This window comes from Psammomys obesus, unplaced genomic scaffold (assembly GCF_907164565.1).
Source record: "Psammomys obesus unplaced genomic scaffold, mPsaObe1.curated_primary_1811, whole genome shotgun sequence".
Taxonomy (NCBI): Eukaryota; Metazoa; Chordata; class Mammalia; order Rodentia; family Muridae; genus Psammomys; species Psammomys obesus.
In genome coordinates, this window is record NW_026585895.1 from 17,825,357 (window position 1) to 17,843,193 (window position 17,837).

A 17,837-nucleotide genomic window follows, 5' to 3' on the forward strand; every position below is an offset into this window, starting at 1 on the left:
AATAGACTAACCAACTAAATGTTAGAGCCTCAGCCCTCCTTGCACAAACCTGGATGCATTACCTACTGTATATGCTAAGGATTAATTGGACAATAACTACTGCCTTGGATGATTTGCTATGTACCCAAATGCCCTATTATAAGAGTAAATTAATGGCTTTTAAGTGTAAAGGGTGTAGAGTAAATCTCCCCACCAGACCCTTCAGTTTATCTGTGCCTTAGTTCAGCCTTTCAAAAACACTGTGCATAGACAGCTTCATCATTACCTAAAATTTCCAGGATTCATATTTATCTTACAAAAAATGCTGATATAGGTATTCTCAAAATCTACACAGAGACACCAGTGAACTATTAATCCAGATAAAATAACTGTCCGTGTAATGAAGAAGTACTGTGTGTTTGTCATGTACCCTCAGATGAGAACTTTCTAGACAAAGGCTGCTTCCTCTTACACGGTTCACTCACTCGGGAATATATCAGCATGATGAGGCATGACTAAGTGTAAATTAGATGACTTATTGCTTTGGTACCCTGGATGAAACTGTTCCCCTGAATCACATGGATAAATTTTTTTTAGCATTTACTTTATATTCTCAACGATCATCAATGCCTTAGGCCTGGAAAAGGAGGGGACAGTTAAGTGTTCTATCGTCATGTCATTAGTATTTTCTTAAATACCTACTTTCTCAAATGTGAATGAAATGACTGCTTTCTCAAAAGTAAAAAATGGCATAACCTTATATATATGTTATATATATAACTTTTTAAGGTATTAGGAATTAACAATTTGTTAATTCATTGAAAACAGGTTATATATGTCTATAAAGAGCTTTACCTACTGTATTATGATCACATATTTCATAAGATTATAGGATCAAGGGGTCAAATTTTTAAATTTTCCTTTATGACTAAATGGGTAACAGTTTGAATATTCCAGGTTAATGATCCAATAAGTCACCAGTATCTACCATTGGCCATTAAATATGAAGATGCACGATGCATGTGTTTCATGAAAATCACTGTCTCCATTTTTTTGTGTGCCACATTGCTCAAGTTAAGCATTTAATGCCTTAGCATTTGCTTTACAGGGAACAACCACTGAAACCGAGATGAGAAAGAGGAGATCAAGTTCATTCCATGTTTCCATGGACTTCCTAGAAGATCCTTCCCAAAGGCAGAGGGCAATGAGCATAGCCAGCATCTTAACAAATACAGTAGAAGGTTTGTAACAAACCCCACCTCTCTTATTTCAACAAGCTTGCATCACCTTATTGGAGTCAAATATCTCTATGTGTTGGCAACTTCATTCTAAGGAAGAAGAAGAAGAAGAAGAAGAAGAAAAGAAAAGAAACGCTCTTCTATTAAGTGAATGGTCCTGGATTCTGGAAGTATTGAATACTAAATTCAATGTTCTAGACTCTGAACTTTTAATGTCTTAATCATGTGTGGGAACTATTAGAGATTTCCCTTCCATTCGTCAGAAGTTCTCTGTTGAAATTTACTTCAAACTTTAGTAAAATGATTTCTTCTATCAGGATCCAAAATAATTTTAAGATTAGGGAGAACAATAAGTCACTTTTACAAAATAAAACAATATTTTTGGGTGATTTTTATATTGAATTAATCCTTGCCCTAAATCTTACAATTGGTAGCCTGTCAGTAACACAGAATTCTACACAGAATGAATTGCCCCAAGCTATGTTCCTGTGGAAACTTCATCTGTATGAGCAACCGTTGTATCAGAGGCCAGGTGTTAAGCAACAATATCTATGAAAAAAAAAAAAAAAGATTTCTTTCCTATCTCTACTTTATGTACATGCTTGGTGCTATCTATATCATTTTATCAAATGAATTTTGTCAAATAAACTTTATCTTTGCAGTAAACAGAAAAATGTTTTCTACTGAAATTATGGTTAGCGGATCTAAGAAAAATTTGTTCTTAGAAAATAATCAATTGTTATTGTTCCTTCTTCTTTTTTTTTTTTAATCTAGAGCTAGAAGAATCCAGGCAGAAATGTCCACCATGTTGGTATAAATTTTCCAACATATTCTTAATTTGGGACTGTTCCCCATATTGGCTTAAAGTGAAACATATTGTCAACCTGGTTGTGATGGACCCATTTGTTGACCTGGCCATCACCATCTGCATTGTCTTAAACACCCTTTTCATGGCCATGGAGCACTACCCTATGACGGATCATTTCAATAATGTGCTTACAGTAGGAAACTTGGTAAGCATACTAGAAGGTAACTGTGTTCAGTCTTCAAGTTTTCTGCTTGAGAAAGTTTTTACTACATTTAATGGCTTATCTGCATTAAATCACAACTCCTGCAGCCCAAACAAGTAGAACCAGCTGACTATGCACTGTTTTTGCAAAATGATAGTCTCTAATGTCTGTGTAAAAACAGGGAAATAGAATATAGACCTGCAATAATAATTAAAAAGTCAATAGTGGTGTTTCCAAAGTTTTCAAAACATAAGATGCTTCATAATTTAAGCACATGTTTTTTTCTTTACATGATAGCATCACTCTGTCCTAGCTCTGGATAGTTCAAATATGATCACGAGTTCTCTTCTTTATCTGTTCTTACAAGGAAAGATCAACAACACAAAAGTGTCCCCATCTGCTCTTTTGCCAGGGCTTTGAGACTCTATGTTCTATTTCATAGATCTAGTTTACAAACATATTCTCGAGACCATGAAATATTGAAAGTGCTGAGTGCATTTTGTATATAATATCAGGAAGCCCTTTTTTTGGTGCAAGTTTCCATCTAATACTCTCTTTTTTTACTTTAATACATAAATTATTAAAAAGTTTTCCAGCAGACCTCCCCTACCAGTGGACTTGGGGAGGGGCATGTGTAGAGAAGGGGGAGGGAAGGTGGGATTGGGAGGAGAGAAGGGAGGGGTTTATGGGGGGATACAAAGTGAATGAAGTGTAATTAATAAAAATTAAAAAAAAAGATGTTCAATCCTCATTCAGAAAGGCAAAGAGGATGGACATCGGAGGAAGGAGAAAACAGGGAACAGGACAGTAGCCTATCACAGAGGGCCTCTGAGAGGCTCTACCCTGCAGGGTATCAAGGCAGATGCTGAGAGTCATAGCCAAACTTTGGGCAGAGTACAGGGAATCTTATGAAAGAAGTGGAAGAGAGTAAGACCTGGAGAGGACAGGAGCTCCACAAGGACAGCAACAGATCCAAAAAGTCTGGGCACAGGAGTCTTTTCTGAAATTTATACTCCAGCCAAGAACCGCTCATGGATGGCCTGGAACCCCTGCACAGAGGTAGCCCATGGCAGTTCAGTATCCAAGTGAGTTCCATAGTAATAGAGACAGAGACTGTCTCTGACATGATCTGATTGGTCTGCTCTTTGATCACCTCCCCCTGAGGGGGGAGCAGCCTTACCAGGCCATAGAAGAAGAAAACGCAGCCAGTTCTGATGAGACCTGATAGACTAGGATCAGAGAGAAGGGGAGGAGGACCTCCCTTTTCAGTGGACTGGGAAAAGGACTCGGTTGGGGAAGAGGGAAAATGGGATTGAGAGGGGAGGACAGGGGCGATACAAAGTGAATAAACTGTAATTAATGAAAATAAAAATAATTAAATAAAAAATAATCCTATGTAGAAAAAAAAAGTTTTCCAGCTGACTCAACTTAGAAATCTCCGTTTTTATTTGAAAAACTATCTAAAAATGATATGCATTTTATGTAATACTTAGAATACACAACACACATGAACAATAGCTGTCTGATTTGAAAGAAATAAGAACAAACTTATGAGTAAAACTGTGGGCAAAATCTTGTCATTATATAGGTTATGTGAGGTCTGGAAAGAAAGACAATTGAATGGAATGAAATGAACATTGTCAAAATTTTACATTGCTGCTTAATTTGACCAATTTATCCAGCCATTTTCTAGTTGATTGATAAATATACGGGTATTTTACATACCTTAAAATATTGTTTTCTTCACCTGTAAGGGAATATTTCCATTATTTACTCTTCCTGGTTATTGGAGCTTCTGTGAGGATAATGCAGAAAACTAATGCGAACCAGCCTTATCAACTAAACTTGTCTCTACAAGTAAAATAGTAAGAAAATCAGTAATGGGAAAGGAATATAAGCCTTTTATCCTATAAAATATATAATGTAATTTTTGTCATCATCATTATCTGATAGAATTTGAGTAATTTTATTTTGATTTTAGGTTTTCACTGGGATCTTCACAGCAGAAATGTTCCTAAAAATCATTGCCATGGATCCTTACTATTATTTCCAGGAAGGCTGGAATATTTTTGATGGTTTCATTGTGACACTCAGCCTGGTAGAACTTGGCCTTGCCAATGTAGAAGGATTATCAGTTCTCCGTTCATTTCGACTGGTAAACAAGATGGGGTCAATAATAGTTTTCCCCAATGGTGTTCCTTCATAGCACTTTCACACAACCATTAATGCTGTTGATTTTTATACGACTTTATGCCCCTAAATGGGAAAACATACCTCTCTGGTTATTTGTATAAAAACAACTTTCTTATGAAAGGTGTATTTATGTAAACTTTGCTAATATTATCAGTCATTAGTCTGAAGTACTGGGTTACATAGCCCAGAAACTTGGGCATGTTCTACCTGTGAACTGTCTCTAGCCCTGTCATGTGAGTGCTGGTATGACTTCCTGTTGCCATGCTGAGAAAGCATTGTTCGTAATGACCTGTACAGCTGATACTTTCAAACAGGAGCAGTGTGTCTAATAGAAATGATCAATATTTTAATAGTAACTTGATGGTGTAAATAGCCCTTGGGAGCAGTGGGGGAGATGCACATAAAAGGCATGCATGGAATTCTGATCCTAGAAAGTCTATTCCACCAAAAACCAAACAGATTTTAGGATTATTAAGAATATGTATTAATTTATATATGTGCCCCTGAGGATGGAAGGAGAGTTATAGTAAATATTACAGGTTTGTATGTACATTTATTTATATCTTTACCCCAGTGTAATATTAATAGATAATAAATATTTTCCAATTTACATCAGGGCTGAATGCAATGTTACTTAGAAGCTTTTTTGGCAGAAATTATTCACTTTCAGATGTCAATATGACATTATAAAATTTTGTGGGTGGTCTCAGAGAAGCAAATTAAAGAGCAGAGTTTCCGTCATCATTGGTTGTGAGAAAGGATGTGTAACAGGACAGGAGCCTACCACTGAAGGCCTCTGGAAGTCTCTACCTAGCAGTGTATCAAAGCAGATGCTGAGACTCATGACCAAACCTTCGGCAGAATACAGGGAATCATATAAAAGAAGGGGGAGTTAGTATGACCTGAATAGGACAGGAGCTCCACAAGGACACAGGGCACAGGGGTCTTTTGTGAGACTGTATCTCCAACCAAGGACCATGTTTGGATATAACCTAGAACCCCTGCTTGGATGTAGCCCATGGTAGTTCAGTATCCAAGTGGTTTCCCTATTAAGGGGAACAGGAACTGTTTCAGACATGAACTCAATGGCTGGCTCTTTGACCCCTCCCCCCACTGAGGGAGGAGCAGCCCTGCTAGGCCACAGAGGAGGGACTTTGCAGCCAAGCCTGAGGATACCTGATGGGCTGGGGTCAGATGAAAGGGGAGGAGGTCCTTCCCTATCAGTGGACTTGAAAATGGGTAGGGAGAAGATGAAGGAGGAAGGGTGGGATTAGGAGGGAAGGAGAGAGCTGGATGCAGCTGGGATGCAGGGTTAATGGACTGTAACTAATATTAAAAAACACAAAAATTTAGTTAAAAAAAAAGAATAGGGTTTCCAATATACTAGAAAGAATTCACTTTCAGAAAAAAAAAAATGATCCACATAATTAAAATCTGGTAAAGCAAGATTCTTCCTAGGTGGGTCCAAATGTTAACTATGAATCTGAGAAAGTTAGAGCAAGATAATATGAGGATTTTTTAGAGGTGTGTAGTGCTAGCTTATGGACCTTATGGCTGTCTGGGCACTAGGGAGGTGTCCTGTCACTCAGTTGCACTCCCTTATTCTTTCATAAATCCCAAGATACTTAATCTTTTTGAATATCATAATAACGTGTATTGATTTGTTCTCATTTTCCAGCTCCGAGTGTTCAAGTTGGCGAAGTCCTGGCCCACGCTGAATATGCTCATTAAGATCATCGGTAACTCGGTGGGCGCTCTGGGCAACCTGACCCTGGTGCTGGCCATCATCGTTTTCATCTTTGCCGTGGTCGGCATGCAGCTGTTTGGCAAAAGTTACAAAGATTGTGTTTGCAAAATTGCCACCGACTGCAAGCTCCCGCGCTGGCACATGAACGACTTCTTCCACTCCTTCCTGATCGTGTTCCGTGTGCTGTGCGGAGAGTGGATAGAGACCATGTGGGATTGTATGGAGGTCGCTGGACAAGCCATGTGCCTTACTGTCTTCATGATGGTCATGGTGATTGGGAACCTTGTGGTATGTAGCCAAGAAAGATATGCATCTTGGGACTATTAATAGTGTAACACTGCGGTGCCCATTTTATTAAAAAGCAACTTTTATGATTACTAATATCGAAGGTGTCTGATCTTAAAATATATTTATTTTCTCATTCTGAAAAACGTTATAATGTGGCAATGTATAGCATCACAATATACTATGGTAATACAGAAATACATTTTAAAATGTATGCACACTAATATTATCTATAACTTTTATTCTCAACTCCATTATTTTGCTTTTTTTTTTTTTTTTTGAGACAGGGTTTCTCTGTGTAGCCCTGGCTGTCCTGGAATTCACTGTGTAGACCAGCCTGGCTCTAAATTCAGAGACCTGCCTTCCTCTGCCTCCTGAGTACTAGGATTAAAGACATACATCACCACTGCCCGGCTTCTCACCTCCAGTTTAGGTCAGTCATTTCACCCCTTTTATTTAGTAAATAATAAAAATTGTTAAAATTGTTCACAAATCTGCCACACGTATATACATATGTGTGTGAGAGAGAGAAAAACAAAGAGTGAGTGAGAGAGAGAGTTTCTGCTATAGAATAGTTTTAACTAGAATGGTCCATGCATATCTTGAGGACTTATGCTTTCAATCCTAAGTTTGTTCATGATCATGATTTTTTTTTAAAAAACTATATTATTCCTATAATTTCTAAATGATTTTTCCTACGATGTATATCACATATATAAAATTAAATATTTTGTTAAAAATTGAAATTCTTTTTGTTTACTGCATGGAGATAACCTAGAACCCCTGCACAGATGTAGCCCATGGCAGTTTAGTGTCCAAGTGGGTTACATAGTAATGGGAAGAGGGACTGCCTCTGACATAATCTGATTGGCCTGTTCTTTGATCACCTCCCCCTGAGTGGGGAGCAGCCTTACCAGGCCACAGAAGATGACAATGCAGATCATGATTTTTTTTTTTAGCATCGCTTATTTTATTTATTTTTTCACATTTATTTTATTTTTCTTTATTAATTACACTTTACTCACTTTGTATCCCCCCGCCGTGGTTTCCTCCCTCCTCCCGTCCCAATCACTCCCTTCCTCCACCCTCTGCATGCATGCCCCTCCCCAAGTCCACTGATAGGGGAGGACTTATTTTCCTTCCTTCTGATCCTAGTCAATTAGCTCTCATTAGGAGTGGCTGCCTTGTCCTCTTCTGTGGCCTGGTAATGCTGCTTTCCCCTCAGGGGGAGGTAATTAAAGAGCAGGCCAATCAGTTCATGTCAGAGACAGTCCCTATTCCTATCACAATGGAATCCACTTGGATACTGAACTGCTATGGGTTACATCTGTGCAGGGGTCTTAGGTTATCTCTATGCATAGTCCTTGGTTGGAATAGCAGTCTCAGGAAAGACCCCTGTGCTCAGATTTTTTGGTTCTGTTGCTCTCCTTATAGAGTTCCTGTCCTCTCCAGATCTCACTGCTTCCCACTTTTTTCCTACACAATGGAATATTACTCAGCAATAAAAAACAAGGAAATCATGAAATTTGCATGTAAATGGTGGGATCTGGAAAAGATCATCCTGAGTGAGCTATCCCAGCAGCAGAGGGATGCACACGGTATATACTCACTCATATAGACATATAATATAGGGTAAACCTACTAAAATCTGTACACCTAAAGAAACTAATCAAGAGGAAGGACTCTTGCTAAAATGCTTAATTCCTACCCAGAAAGGCAAAGAGGCTGGACATCATAAGAAGGAGAAAAGAGGGAAAAGTCAGGAGCCTGACACAGAGGACCTCTGAAAGGCTCTGCCCTGCAGACTATCAATGTATCTACTTAATGGAGACTTATGGGCAACCTTTGGGCAGAGTGCAGGGAATATTAGGAAAGAAGTGGGAAACAGTAAGATCTGGAGAGGACAGATCATGATTATTTTTTTTTTTTAACATCCAACAACAGAAAACTGTCAAGGAAGGAACTCCAAAATACATTTAAATGCATAATCGGAAATATTAATGATTTTTAAACTTAAAATTGTTACAGCATACCAGTAAATACTGTTTTCTTTTACTTGTACCATTTTAAATATAGTGGTAAACTTATTCATTCAAATTCATCATTTCATGTGTGGGAAATCTTGAGGGCAGTAGGAAGAATCCTTTTGTTATGTAGAGAGAGAGCCATATCACAAATTCAGAGTGCCCTACGCCTTTCCAGGGCTGCGTGTTGAACCCAGGGCCCCATGATTTACAGCATGTGTTCTGACCTTAGCCCACCTCGTTGCTAATGACTGCTTTGCTGCCTTTGGCTCACCTAACTCAATCCTTTCTTCTACACCTAAGGGAGTAAGCGATCCTATGTTCCTGTTTGTGTTGTGGTAAACACACACCTGTGTTTGTTTTCAAGGTCCTGAACCTCTTTCTGGCCTTGCTTCTGAGCTCATTTAGCGCAGACAACCTTGCAGCCACTGACGACGACAATGAAATGAACAATCTTCAAATCGCCGTGGACCGGATGCACAAGGGAATAGCTTATGTAAAAAGAAAAATATACGAGTTTATTCAGCAAGCCTTCGTGAGGAAACAGAAGATTTTAGATGAAATTAAGCCACTCGATGATTTAAACAACAGAAAAGACAATTGTATTTCTAACCACACAACAGAAATTGGGAAAGATCTGGATTGTCTGAAAGATGTAAATGGAACCACAAGTGGAATAGGGACGGGCAGCAGCGTGGAAAAATATATCATTGATGAGAGTGACTATATGTCATTCATAAACAACCCCAGCCTCACTGTGACTGTGCCCATTGCTGTGGGAGAGTCTGACTTTGAAAACCTAAACACAGAAGACTTTAGCAGTGAATCGGATCTAGAAGAAAGCAAAGAGGTAAGATTCTATGAATTGGGGATGTAAAGTTTTATCCACATGTATATGCATAAATATATACAGATGGATGAATATTATCTGTATTTATTATTGTGTAGAACCTTTTTGACATAACGTCAAATGTTGTTTTATTGACAAATTAAAGATTTACTCACAGGGTGGTATATGACAAATCAAAGTATAATATACTGATGTGTGAATTTTCTCCTACTTATTAAACAATATCTGTTAAATGGGTAATAAATAGTGAATGAAAAAAACAGTATCATTATATGGCTGTCTATTCCTTGTAATGGACAGAGAAGGAACATGTTATTGTAACTTTTCTAGTAAAAAAATAAAAAGTGCCTTTGGATGCTTAAGAGCATATAACCAGTGAGGGGTAGTAGCACCTGTCCTTGAACCTAGAGCCTTTGTCTGTAAGTTTTTATACTTATCTGTGTATCCCCTCAGCTCAAATACATAGAAGTGAACTTTAGAAAGAATTGGTCTATACCAGTCATCACATTAAAATTACATGACGTTATAGTTCTTTGTAGAATAAAATAACATTGTTCCATGTGCTGGCTTAAGCAAACAAAATTTATTTATTCACAGTTCTGGAAAGCAGACAATTTAAGACTGTGGTACTGCAGGGACGGTGTCTGATGAGGTCCATCTCCTAAGGCTGTCGATGACCGCTTTCTCACTGTCTCTTTACAAGGCCTGTCTGTGATGTGTGCAAAAGAATAGAAATACCTCTGTTGTCTCTCAACGTGCAAGGGCCTCACTCTATGGAATTAGAGCCTTAGCCTCATGATTCATTAGATATGTAGGGCTCCCTAACATGGTACAACTTCAGATAAATAGACACTCCCTGCTTCAGCATGGAACAGAACGATGGGTAGGAGAATACAATTCCGTCCATGGATCCTACTTGAAAATATTAAGCTAAACCACTTATGGATATGAGGACTGTCCCTGACTTGGACTGCCTCGCCATTACTATTTCTCAACAACCATATTTTCCCGTGTGCTGTGTTGCTAGTTATGCTGTTCAGTAGTTTTAGTATCCTGAGTGTATTTTTGTGCTTACATTTTCAGCTTACAGTGGGCTTTCTGAATATAATGCTATTATGGATATAAGAGGATATGATACCTTGAGAAAAAAGACAATTTTGTAAGGCAATTCTAAGGTCTAAAACAAAGAATCTCTGATTCGTGCTTTTATGGAACTCTCAAAGACAGCAAAACATCTTGAGAGTGTCTTAATCTAAATACTTTAAAGAAATTAACATGTCAAAAACATTCAGTTCCTAATAAAATTTACTGGTATAGCCACCACAACCAAGGAAAACCATGGTGTGTTTTGGTAGGTAGTTATCCAGGGCAGATACAATTAACATATAATGTAATTTTGTTGAATGTGTCTACTTAATGGTGATTCAAGCTTTTACCACACATTTTTTTTGTCATGTGGGTAATTCCCACTTTCAGAAGTAGGGGCTGATATTAAAATTAGCAGTTCCTAAATTGGGATATTTTGGGAGTTTGTAGTGAAAGAAAGGAAAGGGACACAATACAGAGGAAAATCCTAACTACAATGTCCATGGAAATGGATTTGGAGTGTAAGAAGGGAAATGTTTTGTTTTTAACTTGCAGAATTTTTAAACGATTTCTTTATGGACATTATTTTACTTAAACTGTTTGTTATGTGGTTTTTCCTAAAAAAAATAAATAGTGGCAATTAAGGGAAAACTAAATGTCAGCTGGGCAAGATGCCTCACAACTACAATCCCATCACTGGGTAGAGTCACAAAGATCAGGAATTCAAGATCTCAGCTCCAGGGCAGCTTGGAACCCATGAGACCATGTCCAAAAGTAACCATAGCAACAAAACATCCTATTTAAAGGATTGATTCTAAGTTTCTGATAAAAATAAGTTACTTTTAATATTTGATGAAGCTACTACCTATTATGTACTGAATAAAAATGGGTAGACTATTTTTTTGGAAGACTGGGGGAAGGGAATGGGGAAGAGAGAGGGATAGTGGGATTGGGAAGGGATGAGGGAGGGGGCTACAGTTGGGATACAAAGGGAATAGATGGTAGTGAATAAAAGTAAATAAAATTTTTAAAAAATCTTTAAGATGTGATAAACATAATGATATCTGTACACCTAAAAAAGATAATCAAGAGAGCGGACATGGGGTAAGATGATCAATCCTCGTTTAGAAAGACAGATGGGATGTGCATTGAACGTATGACAGGAGTCTACTGAGCGCATCTGAAAGACTCTACCTAGCAGTGTTTTCAAAGCAGATACAAAGACTCATGACCAAACCTTTGGCAGAGTACAGGGAATCATAAGAAAGAAGGGGAAAGGATAGGAGCTCCACAAAGACCAAATATATCTGGGCACAGGGTCTTTTCTGAGACTGACATGCAACCAAGGATCATGTATGGATATAACCTAGAACCTCTGCTCAGATGTAGCCTGTGGTAGCTCAGTAACCAATTGGTTTCCCATAGTGAGGGGAACAAGGACTATTTCTAACAGGAACTCAATGACTGGCTCTTTGGCCTCCCCACCCCCCAAGGGAGGAGCAGTCCTGTTAGGCCACAGAGGAGGGCTTTGCAGCCAGTCCTGAGGATACCTGATAAAACAGGATCAGATGAATGGGGAGGAGGTCCCCCCTATCAGTGGACTTGGAAAGGGGCACGGTGGAGATGAGGGAGGGAGGGACTGGGGGGGAATGAAGGATCAGGACACGGCTGGGATACAGAGTTAATAAAATGTAAGTGATAAGAAAAAAATAAAATTCAAAAAAAAGAAGAACCTTCTGGGGATAAACATGTAAGTGAGAAAACCAGGGGAGCGCACATAACCTGCTGCATTTTGGGGAGGCCACTGAAACAACTGGGAAGGAAAATGTTTATTAAGAGCAAGCAGATCTCAGAAGTTTCCTTGGGTCCCACTTCCTCCAGATAAGAATCCAATTATGTAAATGCTTGTACTTTCCTTTTCAAAAATAAGATTTTAAAGAATAGAACATCAAAAAAAAAGTAATTTTCATCTAAAAAATTAACATGATTCATAATTGTATAGCTTATGTTTGTATTAATTCAGAACAAAAAGAACCATAACATCGTCATCAATGACTGTCCATGGAACCCCAAGAGACAATTCTCTTTCCCCATGCTCTGTAGCTTAGAAGACTGCTAAGTTGAAAATTGCAGATATGAAAGCGGTAGAAACATGAGACATATGATGTTTTTAAATTTTAAGCCATCACCCAGTTGGCGTTTAAAAGCCAATTTGTTATAGCAATTAACATTTTATTAAAGTAGAATATATCATGTAAATGTACTTTGCCTACTGTGACACCAGTCAAACGGGGTATACTGAACACCACCTGGCTGTATTGGGAGGTTGGGGTAGAAGAGAGTGGCACTGGGGAAACAGACATGATAGGGAACTAATGGCTGGTGTTTGAGGTTCCAAGATGCTTCATAAAATCTACTGTCTCAATAGGGTCTTTTTCTTTGATATTACATTGTTGCCTTGTTGAGAGTTATTAATAGAGATCATTTTGACCTTTAATATACACAATATACATTAGAAATATCTTCTAAGGCAGAATACAGTGACAAATTAACATTCATATGTTTGGTACTGTGGAGTGTGGTGGCTAATCTGCCTCGACTACTTGGTTAGATGGAGAATCACCTAGAAAACTGTGAGGCCCACCCTAGGGTATATCTATTGGGGAATTTATATAAAGGGTTGACTAAGAAGAAGAAGACTATCTCTGAATGTAAGTGATACCTTCTCAGAGACTTACAGCACAGACTGAATAAAAGACATAAAGAAGAAGAGGAGGAGGAGGAGAAGAAAGTGAAGGAGGAGGACGATGAGGAAAAGGAAAAGAAAGAAGAAGAGGAGGAAGAAAGGGGAGGAAAAGAAAGAGGAGGAGGAATAAAAAGAAGTTGAGGAAGAGAAGGAAGAGGAATAAAAGGAAAAAGAAAAAGAAAAGAAGGAGGAAGAGGAGGAGGAGGAGGAGGAGGAGAAGCCATCAGAGAGCTTTTTCAGCTTCCTTGCTCACCACAACATGCATTGCTTTGAACCAGCATGCCCTCCCCACCATTGTACACTGCCTACTCTGAAACCTTGAGCCAAAAGAAACTGGTCCTCTATTCAAACTGTTTTGCCAAGGATTTTTAACCTATTGAGTCAATAATAACTGATAATAACAGAGCATCAGGGATCTCATTAACATGCATTTGAATATATGTATCAACTCAGTAAAAGGCTCAGATTTAACATTCTCAGTTCATAGATAGTATATGCTCAGTTTATAGATAAGTTTCTTCAATACTACTCTTTGTTGCATCTCTATGTGCATATATATAACAATGCATTATATACCCTTTCAATTATGAAATTTTATATTGATTTATTTGATCATTTATTAAAAATTAAACTCTCAGTAATATCCATAAATAGGATCCTATAATAAACCTGGTCTCAAAATAAAGACATTTCATGTTTAAATTGAACATAAGAACAAGCCATCAAATTGGTTCCTCCCAAAGAAACACCAAGCATGTTTTTCTTGCTCTGTTCTGTGTTCTGTGTTGTTTCATCCTCAAGGTCAAAATCATTTTCAGTACCAGAGAACATCTTCAAAAGCAAGAAATGTGACACAAATCTACAGTGAAGGGAAAATTCTTTCACCATCAGCATTGCAGTTAGTCAGCAATTTTACAATGCTCTAGAGGGCAAGGCAAAGCGGTTATGTCAATTGCAGTAAGGTTTCCTCTCACGTCTTAAGTAGCCTGCTAAGTACATATAGATTCCACAGATCAGAGAATATGTGTGTAGCTTATCTTTTGGGATTCATGTGTAAAAATATACCCAGTCTCTAATTAAACAAGTCCGTTAAAGAGTGGTTAATAGCCTAATAAGTGCTAAAACGGATTTAACGTATTCTATTAATATCAGAACAGTGAGAAGCAGGTATTTTAAATTCCTATTAAAAGTTAATACAAATGTAAGAACATGAAGAGAACTAATCTACCTCACTAAAATTTGAAATAATTAAATTCACGTTTACAAACGTGGCTTTCCTTGTTACCTAGTATCTTTAGAACCTTGTCTGAAACATGCCTTGTGTGCAAAGTTGAAGTGAACCCTTCTCTGGCAGCTAAAGCATTTTAGAGGCAGTGATCTGTCAGTCAAAAACTACACTCATTTTTAAAAATCGTAACAATTAAAAAGTAAAACTTCATTTTAAGCATACACCTGCTTTAGAGTTTTGATGCAATTTTTATTCTCTGATTAAAATGTAACAAATTAAATGAAGACAATAAGATTCTCAATGACATAATAATGAAAGTGAAAGTATGAGATGTTTTCCTAAATTCACACTTATCTTATTACAAGTGTTTGTATTTTTAACCTTAGCATTATTTGCAAGTATCTATAAGGTGTTTACAAAAACAAACTGTGTGAAACTCAAAGTAAAGCTTAGTAAATTCAAAATAGTAGATATTGTACAGGATCAACTGACCTCCGGCCAGTTAAAGTGAAATTAATATAAATTACAAGACTGAATTCCCTCTATAAACTAAAAGAGAACAGACTTTTATGTAACCCAACTTTTGGTAAACATGGTTGAGTGTTTATTTTTCAATTACACATGAATGTTTATCTTGTTTTCATGGTTTTTTTTGTCTTACTTTCCTGTTATATTCTCATTACAAAGAATTGTTTTAATAACTCCAAAGAATAAAGTACAAATAGAAATAATGTAAAGCTCAGATTATCTTTATGAATTAGAATGCCAACGTAAAAATAAAAAAAAACTATCATGCTGTGTATATTCTTTAAAAGGACTTTATAAGAAGGAAACCATTATGTATATTAAAAAGTCAAAAATACAAAATATAATTATAAATGAATATTATTGAAGTTGGTATTGATTTGCCTGCTACACAAAATAATATTTTGAAAGATATGTTAATTTAATGTCTTTTGCTTTCTTGCAGTTTTCAGTCTAGGCATTTCTCAGATAAGTCTTTTCTTAGGACAAGAAAAATAGTACTTTAGTTTCATCAAATAAATACTTTAGTTTTTGTTTTTCTGTTAAGGCAGACTAAAAAATCAGGTAACAGTAAAAACAGTGTCCTCGTAAAAAAGATGTTATGGTTGGCAAGAGGTAAAATTAGCTATTCTCAGTATGTTACTAAACATGCCATTATTATACCATGGCATCAATGGTGCAAGGAAATAATACCAGTCATGAGACAGTGAGATGCTTCTGGGAGTAACGGCACTTGCCACCATGCCTGAATATATGAACTTAATAACTGGGACCCAGAAAGTAGAAAGAAACAACTCCACCAAGTTGTCTTCTCACTTCCTTCTGTGTGCTATGACACACAAGCACTTGTTCACAAACACACACACAAACATATATACATAAACACTCACGCATGCATACACAAAATAACTGGACAAACGTAGTAAAAGTAAATTTTAATTATATCATTCACCTTATAATTTGATGGAGCAACTTTTACATAGAGAATATCTCACTTATGAGGATCATTTGAGAACAAAAACTGCTTGACAACTGTGATTCGCTTGGCACTGAAAAAAAATGAAACCACTAAGGAAGAGGTTGTATTTAGTTATCTGATAGTGTGATTCTCGATAAAGGCTAAAATATATTTAGAGATCTAGCAGATCATGGTTATATGTTCAGCAAGTGAAATTTGCTATATTAATCAAGTTTCATCTGTATCACTGCCCACAAATCATTTTTTTCCAAAGGTGAAGATAGGATTTCTAGTAAATAATGCATATTAGTAAGACTCTTAACTTCTCAAGCCAATTCACTTATCCATACATGAAGACAACGCATCTTGCATCAAATGCTTTCATTTTCTTAAGTGACGAATGCTGGATGTTGATGAAATACTGTGCATAAGGAATAATTCTTACTACAATGACAATGCCAATAAAAGCCATTGGTACGACATGACTTACTGAAGCGGCAAATCTCAGCCTGTAACTATCACGTTACAGCCAATGATAAATTCCAGTTATGTTGAGGATGTGACATAGGGGTCTTCAGAAGGCCACGTCCTGGTGAATGATGGCCATTGTAACTCAAGCCCACTGTCTAATGAATCCCTTCATTTCTTACATGAACACATGCATGATTTATCCTTGGGTAAGTTTTGAAACCAGAAGAGGTAGCATCAAAGATGAGGTCATTCAAAGCAGATACAGCTCAAATGTAGAGTTAGAACTCTACCTGGTGTCTCGCCCTGTGTTGAACACTGCCAGTTGCAGATGCCGAATGTGGAAAACAGGCTAACATCATAATTATTGGTAAGTTAAAGATAGTTTTCGGTGTGTATAGCATCAGAGGTAATCTTCAAAATGGACACTCAAAACTACAACTGATCGGTCATATCAGCGCAGATCACAAGACTTTTGATTTTCTAAATCACAAGGTATTTAAAAGGTAGGGTAGGCAACCACCTGGATATAGAGCAGATGTAGAAGCCATCTTTCTAATTAATAGCCTTAGCATGATGCTTAAAGTTTGTTATTTAAAAATAGGTGTTGAATGGGTAGGTAGTGTGAGTTTTTTAGGGTATACATGGAAAATATCATACTCTATTTTAAGTACCAAATAGGGTCATGGATGCTTTCATTGCCAATAAACTCTAAGTGTCTAACACTTTCTTGGTTTTTAGTGCACCTTACTTGGCTAAGTCATCAAATGTATTAATTACTCTTACCCAAATTTGAAGACCAACATGCCGTCTTTACAAAGAATACTCAGAACTAACTTCTATCTTGGAATAAGTTGTTATTTTCTGCTGCTTGTAACACCTTTGTCTCCTGAGAAGCCAAAGAGAGAACCATGTTTCTGGTCACTATTGCCAAACTCTGAGTAATGCTGTTTCTATTTAATTAGCTTCACATGGGATATTAGTATGAACGTTACTTGTTGAGGAGAAAACTGACTTTCCCATGCTTTTATTGATCTGTCTCTGAAACACTTTAGGTTCTAAAATATTTTCCAATAATTGAGGCTATTTAATCAATAGTCTAAGTTTATTTGTTTATTGATGTATTTTTGTCATCTTTTCTCCAAAGGGCATATGGAATATAAAAATATGAATACTTTTGTAAGAAATTATTTTGATCTTCTGATCTACCTAACAATGAATATTATAAATATAAATGAAAGCAACAGGTCACATTTGCTCAGAAGTAAGACAGTGTTAAAGAAATATATGTAAATGTTTAAAGGCAAAATAACTTAATGACTGCTATTTTCTTTTAAGGTAGACATTCTCTTAGTTTCATTCCTTTTCTCTCTCCTCCATACTCCTACAAATCATTACATCCTCCCCTTTCTCCAGTCCATAGGGTAGAGGTTTCCTCACTACATGATGCTGATGGTCATCTGTAAAATCCCAACACAACACAGAAATCTTATTGGATGC

At 37.1% G+C, this 17,837-nt stretch overlaps 1 protein-coding gene across 1 annotated transcript in view; it reads left to right on the forward strand.

The window, feature by feature from the left end:
• The window catches only part of Scn1a (sodium voltage-gated channel alpha subunit 1), a 145,086-nt gene that overhangs the window by 100,685 nt on the left and 26,564 nt on the right, over positions 1-17,837 (forward strand). The window contains exons 13-17 of the mRNA XM_055600183.1: positions 1,088-1,220; positions 1,992-2,230; positions 4,209-4,382; positions 6,099-6,455; positions 8,844-9,326. Of these exons, the coding sequence (XP_055456158.1) occupies positions 1,088-1,220; positions 1,992-2,230; positions 4,209-4,382; positions 6,099-6,455; positions 8,844-9,326 (1,386 nt within the window). The remainder of the gene's footprint in view (positions 1-1,087; positions 1,221-1,991; positions 2,231-4,208; positions 4,383-6,098; positions 6,456-8,843; positions 9,327-17,837) is intronic.